Source organism: Lotus japonicus, chromosome 1 (genome assembly GCF_012489685.1).
Source record: "Lotus japonicus ecotype B-129 chromosome 1, LjGifu_v1.2".
NCBI classification, from domain to species: domain Eukaryota; kingdom Viridiplantae; phylum Streptophyta; class Magnoliopsida; order Fabales; family Fabaceae; genus Lotus; species Lotus japonicus.
The window spans coordinates 92,573,480-92,589,338 of NC_080041.1; the positions used below are offsets into that span (position 1 = coordinate 92,573,480).

The window sequence follows — 15,859 nt, forward strand, 5'->3', positions numbered from 1 at the left end:
TCAACTTTAATGCGTCAGTTCTTGATGGCGGGAGAGCATGGTGGCTAGGGATGGGGATGGCGCGGTCATAGCAGCAGCAACAATGGACCATGTTTGCGTGCAATCTGTGGCTTTGGCAGAGGCTGCTGCTTTAATTTGGTCCTTCAAGCTCGCGGTTGACCTTGGCCTTCGACAGGTGGTGGCAGAAGCCAATTGTTTGCTTCTGTTCGATATGTGGAAGAAGCAAGGTGGGGGAAGATCCTACTTAGCTTCGGTAGTTTGTGAGGCTCGTGCTATGTCTTTTTGTTTTGATTTTCTTGATTTAAGCTTTGTTCGTCGTAGTAGTAATAGTGTAGCAGACTTTTTAACTCGTAATGCATTGGATTTTAGCCCTTGTGTTTGGGTGGAGGTTATTCCACCGGCCGTTATGGAGTTTGTAACTCGTGATTTGATGGCCTCCGGGTCATAGGTTTAGCTTTTATAATATGAGCAGTTTCAAAAAAAACTTATATATTTTAAAAACATAAGTAAATGTGAAAAATAATCAAAGCTCAAGGAGACACTTAAAAAGAACTTCACTTGGCACTTGCATTTATTCATTGCTGCTTCTAGTTTACTACTTGACTGATGATATGTGTACATACGGATTTTAGCGGACACCCAATAGACATATGACTTAGTGACAGTTTTAAATGACTGCAAACATTACTGACGGTTAAAATCCGCTGCTAAACCATATGTCTAATGGTTGTCCGTGTGTACACCTACCACTTCCATACCACTTTCCTGGCTACTTAGCTAGTACGAAAGGACTTCGAACAATATATTTACCATTACTCCAGGCAATGGATCCAAATAGATCTTCTTTCAGCGAGGTCGAAGAAGTCAAAGAGAAAATAACTTGGTAGCTTAGTTTTTTGCTACTTTTTGTGAATTGGAGTTTTTCTGGAATTAACTTGATGTTTACCCCACTGGGAGCATCAACAATGGGGGAGTAAACTGTTTCATCCTCTTCACCAACGTTTGTAACAGTTCTACTCACGTTTATTGCTCCTTTCCCATTGAAATTGGTGATTGCTATGGAAGGGTAGTTGATGTTGGAAACATGATCAGCACTTGAATCCTGGGGGCAAGTGAAGCTATCAGGGACAGTTCTGGAAATGACCTTAATCGTGGTTACATTAAGTCCAATGTAACACAAGTAGTTTAGGTAGTCAGTGGTGCTCGTTTCGTAAACTAGCCCTGGTTGAAATGATGCAGAGGTTGTCATTTCCCCTGCTCCATAGTCATAAGGTGTGGCTACTGACCCTGAATCTGTTGTCATGGGAGCCTTCAAATTGTTGTTTTGAGTTGCTGCATTTAGAAATATAGGATTTCATAAATTGCTATACCTTATATAAGGATTACATTAATAATAGCATGTTTGGATCAACTTCTTTTTTATCCGAATCAATTCAAAAGTCCAGAAGCTACCCACATAAAATTGATTCTAACTTTAGAATCGATTGTAGAAAGGTTTCCAAACATACACTAAATGAACATCACTATGGTTGCTGAAAATTTTAGAGTCGTTATTTTATTAACTACGAAGCAGACAATAAAGTCCCTGAATCCTTTCATCTTTCAAGGGCTAATTGATCACAATTTTCAAATTTTATGGACTAAATTGATCGTTTTTCACTTTTCAAAATGTATTTTGCTTATTTTAATCTTTCAACGACTAAGGTGACCGACCTTATACCTTTTCAGGACCAAGTGATCGACTATTCAATCTATCAACATTGATTTCCAATTTTCTATTGATGTGCAAATAAAAAGCCTAACCAGAGGTCATGATGGCAGATTTGATGGCAGAGGCACTCCAAGTGGTGTGGCGAGATTTAATGCTGCCTGCAAGGCCTGAAACATGAGGGCATGACATGGAAGTCCCTGAAATGATGTTGTATTGTGAGGGCTTTTTTCCTTTTGGAACATCATCTGCATCATTGCCAATCCATGCTGCAAGAATGTCAACTCCTGGTGCTGCAATGTCAGGCTACAAAGAAAACAGGTTCGCCTTGAGTGGTTCTTATAAAAGCGACCAAGCTATAACTCCAATTTGGTTCATGACCGGAGGTTGTAAATGCTTACCTTGAGAATGTTCTTTGATAGCGTTGAAGGCCCTCTTGATGAAAAATATGCCACCATTGGTGCAGGCTTGTAATCAGTGACAGAAACTGTTGGTAGAATTGTTGCCATTGGATTGCTTCAAATTATATGCACATACAATAAAATTAACTTGTGATCAGCTGAATAGTCATTGATCTCAATCTCAAACAAGATTCCAAGCAAATTCTAAAATTAACTATGTTTCCACTTTCCTAATGCCTAAATAATGAGTTACCTGGTTGAATTGGCATACTGAAGGATTGTGGTGGCATCTTTTGAACTTATCACAGTTGCTGGGAAGTCCCCATAATTTGATACCACTGCTCCATTTTGGTCAGTAATGTGAACAAGACCTGATCCTCCTATTGATTTCACCGTGTCAATTAATTCTCTAGTTGAAGATGTGTCACCTTTGCCATTGCATATCACAATCTTTCCTTTAACTTTAGTCCCGTCTAATGAATCACTCTGGCACTGCCTGCATTTCACAAATGATATATGTAATTTGTTTCGCAGGGAGCTTGTCCATAAGTAAGGTAGTATTTGCTTTGATAAAATGATACTTTTATAGTTCAATTATTGAATTTTTGTCTGATTTTCGTGTATTAATTTCCGTTGAAGTCAACATGGATCCACATTGAAGCTAGTGTGTTAGAATACAACTACTCCTATCCACGTTAAATTGAATATGACAAATTCTAGCTTATTTGCTGGTCATTGAGATAAGTGGAATCATGTTGGCACTGATTCTAACGTTAAATCAAACATACACGAGCTTTGCACACATTCCAAAACACCAAAAGTAGAAGTAAGAATTTTTTTGTTGCGACTTTCAAATTGATTTGTGTACGTACCTTGCCTCATCCAATTTTGCACTGCTTGCCTTGGCAGACTCACCATATATCAATGGATAGTCAGGGGAATTTGAAAGAGGTGAGAAATTTATAGCTTCACCCTGAAAATTTCATAGTAATTACCAATAATCAGCATCAGTTGCATTAGAATTAGACTGAAATTCGATTTGCATTATCACCACTTTAATCTTTACCTTGATCACTTTGTTACCACCCAAGACAACATTAGACTGAAATTCACGGTCAATGGTGGTGGCTGCAACGGTTAAGATCCAAGGAGCGTCGTTCACAACGGTGTTCACATCCGGTCCATCATTCCCGGCGGAGCAGACCACCACGATGCCGCGCTCCACGGCGTGGAACGCTCCGATGGCGACTGGATCCGTGGTCAATTCTGGTCGGAGATACGACGGCGACCCGAGCGAGAGGGATAGCACGTCCACTCCATCAGCGATGGCGTCGTCGAACGCGGCGAGGATGGCGGAGCCACGGCAGCCGAAGTCGTAGCACACTCTGTAAACCGCCAACCTGGATTCAGGGGACCCACCCCTGGCGGTCCCCTCCGCCAGACCGTAGAATGAGGCGTTGAGCACGGTGGCTCCCACCGCTGTGGATGCCGTGTGGGTCCCATGCCCGTTTGAGTCTCTTGCTGTGCTGGCACTGTCATCGTCTGACTGTGGGTCAGGGTAATACCTTGCACCGATTAGCTTCCTGGTGGTAAAAAAGAAAATGAAAAAGACAAAAGGTCATGTTCATATGTCAAGGATAATATTTTTGTTTACATTGATCCACTTTAGAATTTAGGAAAAGATAGGAAGCGATGAGAGTGAGTTAAGAGATATGAAATATGATGTGAAAATCAATAAATAAATAAAATGGAAGAAAATGTGGAGGGTGAAAATGTCATGATATAAATAATTATGAATTGACTAATGTAAACAAGAGTAAGGATATGATTGGACTAGGGTTTAGAAAACTGATTCTCAATGAAATTGATTCAGTAGAATGAATTTTGTGCATGTTTGAATATACGGTGGAGATCATGATAGAATTAAATAAGAGATAAAAGAAGTTGTTTTTGTCCACTGTGATTTTGACTCATCATTATTTTTTTGTTGTGTATTTATCCTTATATACTATTTGAAAGTGAATTAGCATGTATTTAGATAACTAATTAATCACATAAATCAATGTCAGCACCTATAAGCTATTCTTATAATCTTATCTTCCAAAGTTGATAATCATGTTGAAGCAAGTGTAATTCATATAGTTAGTTAGGCTCAGGAGGATTAACTAGTGTATAGTTAATGAGTGCTATATATAGTACACAATGTAACTGAGTTTGTGAGAGCAATTAATAAACAATTAATCATTTTTCTCTCAAGACTTATCTCTTTCTAGTTTTCTCTCTCTCTCTCTCTAGAGAACCTTCTGGTTCTAACAGTGGTATCAAGAGCTCATCAATCAGGAGCCTGTGGTGGTGCCCAGGGCGGTGCAAGGTGGTGCTGCGGCGGCGCAAGGAGTTCCAGTGGCGGAGCTCAAGGCAGAGATCAACGGGTTGAGAGAATTGAAGAGAATTCAAGAAGAATCGAAGAACAGAGGGCAATGTCAAGATCGAATTCGCTTCCGATGAATCTTCCTACTCTCGATGGGAAGAATTATGAGCATTGGAGTGTCCAGATGAAAGCAATTTTCGGATTCCAAGAGTGCCTTGAGGTTGTTGAATCTGGGTTTGAAAAAATCACTGAATCTTCTTCTGAAACCCAGAAATCTGCACACAGTGAAGCCAAGAAGAAGGATTGCAAGGCAACTTTCTTGATTCATCAGTGCGTTGATGCTGCAAATTTTGAGAAGATCTCAAAGGCAAAATCTTCAAAAGAAGCATGGGAGATATTGGAGAAAAGTCATTCTGGGTTGGCAAAGGTGAAGAAAGTTAGACTCCAGACGATGAGGAGGCAATATGAACTGCTTCAGATGGAGGAGCAAGAATCTATTGCAGAATACTTCACCAGAATCAGAAGCTTGACCAACCAAATGAAGACCTATGGTGAGAGCATGCCAGATCAAGGAATTGTTGAAAAGGTACTCAGAACCCTTACTCCCAAATTTGATCATGTAGTGGTAGCAATAGAGGAATCTAAGGACACTGAAACTCTCAAGATCGATGAGTTACAAGGATCCTTAGAGGCACATGAACAAAGATTCAAGGAGAGATCAGGTGATAGGGAATCTGAACAAGCTTTGAGTGCTCAATGGAGAGGAAAAAATAATTCTGGGCAGAATGATAAGAAGAAAGACAAGGGAAAATGGACTGGGGATAAGAGGAATGATGGTGGAGGATCCAGCTCACAAGAGCAAAGATCTCAGAAGTCAAATTCTGATTCAAGTCATGCCAAGAAAGGTGGAAACCAGAACAATGGGAAACAGAAGAAGGATAAGAGCAAGATCCAGTGTTTCAAATGCAGAAATTAGGGGCATTTTGCTTCAGAATGCAAGCAAAAGAAGGCTACCCGAGGCAAGGAAGAGGAAGCCAGATTAGCCAAAGATGATGATTCAGATTCTGATGAGGTTCTGTTGTTAGCAAGGTGTGAAAATCCAGATTTGAACACTGAAGAATCTGAGAGCAAGGTGCTAATGGTGACTACCAAGAATGACCAGAATGCTTCCAACAACTGGTATCTTGACACAGGGTGCTCCAATCATATGACTGGGCACAAGGAGTGGTTTGTATCCATCGATGATTCTGTGAAGACAAGGGTGAAATTTGCGGATGATAGCTTCATTCGTGCAGAAGGAATTGGGAGGGTGATGTTCCAGAGGCAGAATGGAAAAACTTCCTACATTGCAAATGTCTTGTATGTGCCTAAGATGAAGAACAATCTTCTCAGCCTAGGCCAGCTACTTGACAAAGGGTACAGGATGAGGTTAGAGGACAGAATGCTAAAGGTTTTCAACAAGAAGCGGGTTCTGATTCTCAAAGCACCACTCTCACAGAACAAGACATTCAAGGTTCCCCTTCACAACAAAGATCACAAGTGTTTGGAGGCAGTGGCTGATGAATCATGGAAGTGGCATCACAGATTGGGTCACCTCAACTTCAGGAGCTTGGAACAGATGAGCAAGGAAGGATTGGTGACTGGACTACCTCACATCAAATCACCAACTGAATTGTGTGATGAATGCATGACAAGTAAGCAGTCCAGAAACTCTTTTGTTTCACATATACCAACTAGAACTACTAAACCATTAGAAGTTGTATATAGTGATGTGTGTGGACCTTTTGAGGTTCAATCTATTGGAGGGAATAGATACTTTGTGACTTTCAAGGATGATTTCACAAGGAAGTTATGGGTGTATCTCATTCAGAAAAAGAGTGAAGTCTTTGGAAAATTCAGAAGCTTCAAGAGACTTGTTGAGAAACAATGTGGTGAGAAGCTGAAGCTGCTGAGAAGTGATGGAGGAGGGGAGTATGTTTCACATGAGTTTTCTGATTTCTGTGAAAAGGAAGGCATCACACATGAGGTGATTGCCCCATACACTCCTCAGCATAATGGAACTGCTGAAAGAGTCAACAGAACCATTCTCAATATGGCTAGGAGTATGCTGAAGACTAAAAAGCTTCCCAAGAAGTTTTGGGGTGAAGCAGTGGCTACTGCAGCCTACATTCTGAACAGGTGCAGTACAAAAAGGCTGAAGAACATGACACCAGAGGAGGCATGGTCAGGAAACAAGCCAAGTGTGAAGCACTTTAGGGTGTTTGGCTCAATTTGCTATAAGCATGTCCCTGATAATAAGAGGAAGAAGTTGGATGATAAGGGTGAAAGATTGATTCTCCTAGGATATCATTCAACAGGTGCTTATAAGGTGTTTGACCCTGCAACTGGTAGCAGTTCATTTAGTAGAGACTTGAGGTTTGATGAGTCTCAACAATGGGATTGGAGCTCAGATACAACAGCTTCAAGGAAAGTCTCTTATCTAGACTTTGACAGTGGTCAGGAAATTACAAGTGGTGAAGGTACTGCCACTACTACTGTAACTCAGAGACCTCAAAGGGAAAGACAATTTCCAGCTAGATTGAGGGATTATGAGGTGTTCCCTGATTCCACAATCACATCTGAAGGTGATTTTGTGCACATGGCTCTCTTAGCTGAAATGGAACCAGTGACTTTTGAGAAGGCAGCTAAGGAACCTCACTGGATTGAAGCTATGAAGGAGGAAATCAGATCCATTGAGAAGAATGGCACATGGGAACTCACTTCATTACCCACTGGGAAGAAAGCTATCTCAGTAAAGTGGGTTTATAAAGTGAAATTGAAGCCAGATGGGACAGTGGCTAAGTACAAAGCCAGGCTAGTGGCCAAAGGTTTCTTGCAAAGACCAGGGCTGGATTTTGATGAGGTTTTTGCTCCTGTGGCAAGGATAGAGACAGTAAGGCTAGTTATTGCAATTGCAAGTTCTCAGAAATGGTCTCTATACCAGATGGACGTTAAATCTGCATTCTTGAATGGTCCACTGGATGAGGAAGTGTTTGTATCTCAGCCACCTGGATTTGAAGTTTCTAACCAAGAAAAGAAGGTGTACAGATTGCATAAGGCACTCTATGGATTAAAGCAAGCTCCCAGAGCTTGGAACAAGAGGATAGATGGCTTTCTCTTGCAGCTTGGATTTCATAGATGCAAAAGTGAGCATGGTATCTACATTAAAGGTAACTCCCTGGATTCTTTGATGATCATATGCCTATATGTAGATGACCTACTGATAACTGGCAGCAAGGATGATGAGATTGAGGATTTCAAAGGAAAATTGAAATTGGAGTTTGAAATGTCAGATTTGGGGTCCCTTTCATATTTCTTAGGGATTGAGTTTTTCAGAAGTGATGATGGGATTCTAATGCATCAGAAAAAGTACATTACTGATGTACTTAGAAGGTTCAATATGCTTGAATGTAATCCGGCTTCAACTCCTGTTGAAACTGGAAATTTGTTGAGCACAGGAGTCCCTGAAGATCAAGCTGTTGATTCAACTCTCTACAGGCAGATGATAGGCTCTCTGAGGTACATTTGCAACTCCAGGCCTGACATAGCCTATGGTGTTGGCTTAGTCAGCAGATTCATGGAGGATCCTAAACATTCTCATATGTTGGCAGTAAAGAGGTTGCTTAGATACTTGAAGGGAACCATGGATCATGGGATTTTGTTCCCAGCTGAGAAGAATAAGGAGTTAAAAGTTGTGTATGGCTACACAGATGCTGACTGGTGTGGGGATAAAAGTGATAGAAAAAGCACCACTGGTTATTTGTTCAGATATGGGGATGCATCAGTGAGTTGGAGTTCAAAGAAGCAACAAGTTGTAGCCTTGTCATCATGTGAAGCTGAGTACATAGCAGCTTGCATGGGTGGATGTCAAGCTTTATGGTTGCAGTCATTGCTCAAGGAAATGGGAATGCACACTGAAGATCCTATGCTACTGCTAGTGGACAATAAGTCAGCAATCAATCTAGCCAAGAACCCTGTGTCTCATGGTCGTAGTAAACACATTGAGACCAGGTATCATTTTCTGAGAGATCAAGTAGACAAGAAGAACTTGAAGTTAGAGTTTTGCAAGTCTGAGGAACAACTTGCAGATATACTCACAAAGCCCTTGAAGAGGGACACTTTTGTAAAGCTGAAGGTGCAGCTTGGAATTGTTAGTTTAGCTAGTATGAATTAGGGAGGTGTGTTGAAGCAAGTGTAATTCATATAGTTAGTTAGGCTCAGGAGGATTAACTAGTGTATAGTTAATGAGTGCTATATATAGTACACAATGTAACTGAGTTTGTGAGAGCAATTAATAAACAATTAATCATTTTTCTCTCAAGACTTATCTCTTTCTAGTTTTCTCTCTCTCTCTCTCTAGAGAACCTTCTGGTTCTAACAAATCATGATTTCAGAATTAAATGTAGAAGCTATTTTTTGGCTTCTACATTTAAAAAATAGTTGTCCAATTGATTCTAGATCCAAAAAATTCTCAGAGAATCATTTGAGTTATCTTTTGGGTCAAAATTGATATTCATGAAAAAGAAACTAATTCAAATATGTTGTGAAAACATAGTGAGTGTCAAGTACCAGAAAGATGGGGAAGACTTGCCGGATGATCCTACTACAGTATATATGTAGAAGATTAGTGGGAATCCTTATCTACATGACTACAACTAGACTAGATATGACATATGCAGCTTTTCAAGTTAGTCAATTTATGTACTCTCCTGGCATTTGCATCTTTATGTTTTGGGTACATTTTGTTCTTAATTGTGTGTTGCTTATGTACCTGTTACAGTTAGATGAATTGAAATCTTGTGATTTCATGCAGGTGCCTTTCCAACCTGATGGAACAGGATCCAGACCCTTGTCCATAAAGCTTGCCGCCTCAGGCCATACACCTGAATTCCGTTTTTGTACATATGGATTATATTACAAATCAATGATGATACAAATAAAATAAATGTACGTTTAAAAGTAATTATAAGTTTATAACTAACCTGTGTCTATGATGCCAATGACGATGTCTGATGATGAAGAAGAATTGGTGACGGTTGGGTCAGTGTCAATTTTGACATGAGTTTGGTACTTGAGGAATTCCCAAGAACGTGTTGTGTGCAGTTTCAGAATGGGGTCAGGGAAAACAGACACCACTCCAGGTTTCTTAGCAATTAAACTTGCCTCCTCTTTTGATAAATGAGCAGCGAATCCTGAGAAACCATGTTTGTAGTTGTGTACTAGAGCCCTCTCATTCCTTTCATAATTTATGTAATTAGTGTAAGTATACCTTAATTAAGTGACATATATATCAAATTCAGTTATGTGTCCTATAATATATATATATATATATATATATATATATATATATATATATGTGTGTGTGTGTGTGTGTGTGTGCAATTATATGTTGTACCTTCTTAGCACTGTATTCAGAACATGAGCATGGTCGTTCCGGAGGGAAGCATTTGTTGAATCTGCAGCTCCCATGTACACAATATAAACCTCATTGTGATTACTTTTAGTGGCACCATTACCACTCCCTGCTTCAATGATTCCAAGATTAAAAAGGATGAGAGAGTTGAATAATAGCAATAGAACTGAATGTCCTTTCATGTTGCACTTTGTTGGTGCTCAATTTGTGTAGATGCGTAAAACCTCACACCTATATATAGAACTCAGCTCACACACACCATGACATTGAGGAGTCAGGAGCATGCATAATTGGTAAATATATATCAAAATCAATTAATGTGGCTTCTACTAGTCAGTGCTTAATTGTGTCAGCAGCTGATCATCATGATTCATGATCTACGGTAAAAGTAATTAAGTTGCAATCTGTGATCGGTGGTGGAGAATCATGGCATGCGTATTGCTTATGCAGTTAGGCGCACTGCACTTAGGCTTCAAGCACTCAATCCACGCAAAGTGCGCCATTTAATGTGAAGATATAGCCATATATATAGAAATTATTGTTTTTTGGTTACGATCTCCAAACATATATGATATATATAGTTATATACTACTATATATAACATTATAACTGCAAGTGGAGGAAGCAACTTATAATTTCTACTAACATATAATGCGATGCGAAGAATATCACAGAAACAAATTGTCATAGCAGAGCTGGGTAAGAAGACAGGAAGCAAAACACCGCTTGCGCCTTAGCATAAATCTAGCTCACTGGTATAGGAGTCTTTAGAAACTAAGCTAACACCATAACAATGTATATGAGGGGAGTCTTATTCTTAACATCTAGAGGGGGGTTTTGATTGTCGAGCTAAAGACCGCCTTTAAACACGAAGCGTAAAAAAAGCGTTGAGTAGGGGGGTTTTAATTTCAACCTTCGCATATAAAACACGTAAAAATGTGGAATTTTTTGTAGTTTTTCAAACCGTTAGGATCTTCTTGTAATATACAATGCACGATCAGCACGTCACTTGTGTATCGTTGTTTACCGTATGACAAGGGCAGATTGAAAAGTGATGTGTATATAATGTGTTTACATTGTTTAGGTGTCTAAAAAATCAATAATTTTTCATTCACATCTTAATTCTAAACACATCGATCTAGGGAGAGATATATAGGAAGATACTGGAGAAAATATTGAGATATATAATAGGTGATGTGATAGGAAAACCAATCATTTATTCTGGTTTAACTCTTAAGTCTAGGCCTATCTCTAGTCCTTGGTGATCACTAGCAAGTATACCCACAAAAACTCAAGTATTCTACAAGACTTTTCCTTACAAGTATTAATTACTTTACCAAGTCTCTTCAAGTTCAACAACCTTTTCACAGGTAAAGAGTGAACTTTACTCAATTCATTCGTAAGATGTGAATAGTAGGCGATGTAAGCTCTTTTAGCTCTCTTGTAAGTGTCTTAACTTGAAACTCCACATAGACTTTACATATGAGGGATGAAAGAATGAAAACATAGAATTCTTGCATGTATGAATTCTTAAAGTAAGTCACTAGACCCGCAGAGGGAATTAAATCAGTAAAGGCAAGCCCCAACCTGTCAGGTGCATCTTTCTCTCCAAAACTTTGAAAGGGCAACAAGAATCACATCAAACTCTTGAAATAGCGGAAGCGTTCTATTCGAGAACAATTAGTCGATTTGGAGCTCATTCGGGTTGAGTTCGACAAAGGGTTTAAGTGAATGATTTGAAAACAACATCTGTCAACCTTTCGTCCATTGCAGAAAATTCCACATTGCGGTCTCCCGTAGGAGTCTGGGGCGTGTCTCATTCCCAAAATCAATCTTCTTCAGCTTTCACTACATATAGACCCACGAAATATGAATGTTAGGGTTTGAGTTTCATCCTTCTTCACCTTCAGACAATTTTATGTTCTTCATGTGATGCATTTGACTTATTGTTGTAATGGACAAGCTTCAAAACAACTCTAGTCATATCAACCTTTGTCAAAAATGGTTGCAAAAAATGTAGCCTTGAAGAAATGTGTGCACGACCATTTCCATTTCCGTTGACTTGCAAAATAGGTACTTTGTCCGAGGATATTCGAAAACAACAAAAGTCCCTATTTAGACCGAGACAAATGTCATATGTGCTAAAGTTCGTATGAGGTCTTATACTGAGCTTGTTAGGTGATGTCATGTGTTGGACAATGTCTTCACTTGGTGCAGACCGTGTCTTTGATAAATGTAGACAATGTCAGCTTTGGTGGGAGACGATGTCTTCAATACTTTCTAGACAATGTTCTTCATCCTTGTAGACGACGTCTTCGCTTGTTTAAGCATTAAATCATTCCTGAAATTTAAAAAGTTACACTGTTTTTCCTAATATTTATAAATTTTTATTTTATCATCAAAATATATTAAGAGATTTTTAGGTACCCATCATTGAGAATTCAACAATTTTATCAATGAAAATATTGTTAAGGGTCGCCCAAGATTCAGAAGCGCAATATATACACAACACCTATATTATATTTGTGATTATCTTTTTCTTCACTACAAATTGTCAAATTATGGGTCTCAGACCCTCCAAATTATCAAAAAAAAAAAAAACAAATTGTCAAATTATAAAACAAACAAAAATTGCTAGTCTAACACTACTACCAATGCACACCTTTAAAAACACATGCGCGGCTTATAGCAGTATAAGACCGGTAAAAATTTATCTTTAGTTTTTTTTTTTTGTTAAATCCACAATTTATGGTGGTCAAAACCGCTACAAAGTGCAAAAGTCCAAAGCATGTATTATATGTGTTTGGGGTGAAGGGATATTTTTCATTTTTTCTATTTATTAAATAGCGCAAAGTGGTCTCACCCTCTCTATGTGTGCGCGCGAGTTAGTGAGGTAGGAGGATAATCAAATAGGAAATTAATCATAGGGCTGAAGAACTGCAAACCATTCACCATTTGTGGAGAAATGGTTATCTTATCAGGCAAGCAATTTCAGCACATCAAACCATATGCACACAAAGTGGGGATGGTAATGGAATTAAACCTATGGATAATATTATCAATTGAAAACAAATATTTTTTATTATAGTCTAGAATCTAGATATAGATATACCCAAAATAAACCCATTAATTCCCTGTCTTATATTTATATAGGGCAAGGTAGTATAAATTTGGTTACTCAAATCTGAAGTGATCGGGTGGGGTGTATATTTCCCACATTTTTTGTGTGTATCTGACTCATCAGAATCATTGTAGTGCGCCACTACTTCCACGGATACATTTGGGGACATATTGTTGTGGGTAGCTGCATTTCCTCTGTGGTAGTGTACGTTCTAAACTAATAGGAAACCAAATGTTCTAATTGGGTGCAGTTCAAATATCAATGGTATCAACATTTACATTGTTAATACTTAATAGAATATCAATATTCTTTGTTTATGGCCTATTTCATTCGGGAAAATATTTTCTACTTTCATTTCCTATTTGTTTATGGCTCTTTTTCTTGTCTTTGTTTGAGGAATCACCTAATAACATTTTAATAAAATTGTTTACACAAATATCATAAAATTCAGATTTCACTCAATAGAAGATTAGAGTTAATGAACTAATAGTAAATCACTAGTTAAGCCAAAATTTATTCTTTTTTTTCAAAAGCAAAAAATATATTATCCATACTATATTTTAATTATTAATAAAAAAAATACTTCGATAATTTTTTTGAAAGCGAATGAATCAACAATCCAGCTATTTTTTGTCAAAGATTTCACTAATTTGCTTGTCATTTGTTTTTCAAGATTTTGCTTGTCATTTAAGTTGTAGGCTTAATCCTCAAATTAGTCTCTGTTTTTGTCTCGTCGTCTGATCTAAGTCCCTCACCGGTAAAATTTGTGGAATACATCCCCATTTTTGCAAAACGTCTGGAGTCAGTCCTCGCCGGAGCCCGAAGCTCCGACGAGTGATGAAATGACATGGTGATTGTGTAAAGAAAGCTGACATGGCACTAAAAAAAATTTTAAAAAAAAAATAATATGAATTAAACAATAAAAATAAAATTACACACCATAAAATTAAATTAAAAACTCAAATTAACCCCAATTCTAAATCCCTAATTCATCTTCATTAACATGAATCTTCTTCTTTATGAAACAAAAAACACGAATCTTCTTCAACATTATGAGTGTTCTTGATCTAAATTTTTTTACATTAATCTCATCTTCTTTTTCTTATTCATCTTCTTCATAAAATTAAGAATAATATACAAAGTAAATACCAAAAACACCAAATTTAATTCCCCTGGTCTTCAATTAAAAAAAAAATCCCCTCATCTTCAACATCATAACAGAAACCCAGAAACACAAAAATCAAATCTAGAAAACAAACAAAAAAACCCAACCCCAATCAAATCCCCAACAAAAAACCCAGGAGAGTGAGACCCAGAAGTGGTGGTGGTGGCCAAGAAACTCAGAAGCAGTGGCGGTGGTCAAGCTGTCAGTGGTGGTGGTGGTGGCCAAGCTGTTATGGAGATTGGGTCAAGAAACGGGAAGAAGACAGCGAGCACAGCGTTATGGTGATCGACATCGACGATAACGAGCACAATGTCTACGCCATGGAATCCACCATCCCTCTCCACGGCATCACACTCACCCCAAACCTCCTCACCCAAACCCTGCTCCGCCTCAAGCACCACTCCAAGATCGCCTTCTCCCTCTTCAACTACGTCATATCTGTCCCCAACCACCCCTCTCTCCCACTCCTCCTTCCACCTCCTCATCGACACCATGGCTAAGATTCACCAATTTTACCTCGCATGGCAACTCATCACCGAACTGGAGAGATCTGCAACAAACAAAATCCCCAATTTCTTCTACTTTTTCCGCTTCTGAATTAGGGATTTAGGCGACATCAGAAGTGAATAAATCTTCAGTTGTTGATAATCTCTCGGGAGATGGCAATTTCTTCTCCATGATCGCCTTTCTTCTCCCTTTGCTGCTACTGCATCTGTTGCCTGCAATGAAGATGGAAGAACTAGATTAGGGATTGTGTTTGATTTAGGGTTAGGAATTGGGATTTGGTTTTTCTGAATTAGGGATTTAGAATTGGGGTTAATTTGGGGGTTTAATTTAATTTAATAAGATATGTGGTTTTAATTTAATTTGATTTTGTTAATTTAATTTAATGATGTGTAATTTTATTTTATTTTATTTAAATCCTCGTAAGCCTTATTAACCCAGTCACCATGCTATTTCATCACTCGCCGGAGGACTGACTCCAGACGTTTTGCAAAAATGGGGATGTATTTCACAAATTTTTCCGGCGAGGGACTTAGATCAGACGACGAGACAAAGACAGGGACTAATTTGAGGATTAAGCCTAAATTGTAAGAAAACAAAAATATTTGTCAAAAAATTTTAAGAAAACAATTGATCCAGCACATTACCATTACTTTAGTCCACGATCCAATACATTAATGCTATTCTTTTTCTTAGTCCACATGATACATACCAGTGTGTTTATTTACTAGTGTTTTTGTCAGGGAACAATATTTACTGGGCCAAAGTAGACCATCAAAAAAGTCCATGATAAGATCTATTTCGTTTTCGGCTTAGTGACATTCTCGGTCCTCAATCCTCATAGTTTTACAAATGCACAATTTTGGTCTCTACTCTCAATAGATTCAATTGATCAATTTAGTTCCTCTATAATTTTATTCAGCCAAAAAAAGAAGGCCCTCTATTTTCAAAATTCAAACAAATTTGGTCCAAACTTTAGAATATTATCCAATAACCATGGAAAAATCTGTCATATATCACAATTTTTAACGTGAAAAGTAACACAGTTGTTATAACACACTACACTCGCTCACTCTTGTATCTAAAACTAAGATTTGATTTTTAAAGTAAAGGAGTTATTTTATAGGATAAAGTAAATTG

At 38.2% G+C, this 15,859-nt stretch overlaps 1 protein-coding gene across 1 annotated transcript; it reads right to left on the reverse strand.

The window, feature by feature from the left end:
• Positions 1-542: 542 nt before the first annotated feature.
• On the reverse strand, positions 543-10,166 carry LOC130727840 (CO(2)-response secreted protease). The gene is made up of 9 exons (XM_057579100.1): positions 9,912-10,166; positions 9,499-9,752; positions 9,288-9,399; positions 3,176-3,692; positions 2,982-3,082; positions 2,363-2,605; positions 2,110-2,224; positions 1,804-2,014; positions 543-1,332 (listed from the first exon to the last, which is right to left on the reverse strand). The coding sequence occupies exons 1-9, from the start codon at positions 10,109-10,111 to the stop codon at positions 770-772; spliced, it is 2,316 nt and encodes a 771-aa protein (XP_057435083.1). The 5' UTR covers positions 10,112-10,166; the 3' UTR covers positions 543-769.
• Between the last annotated feature and the right edge of the window lie 5,693 nt (positions 10,167-15,859).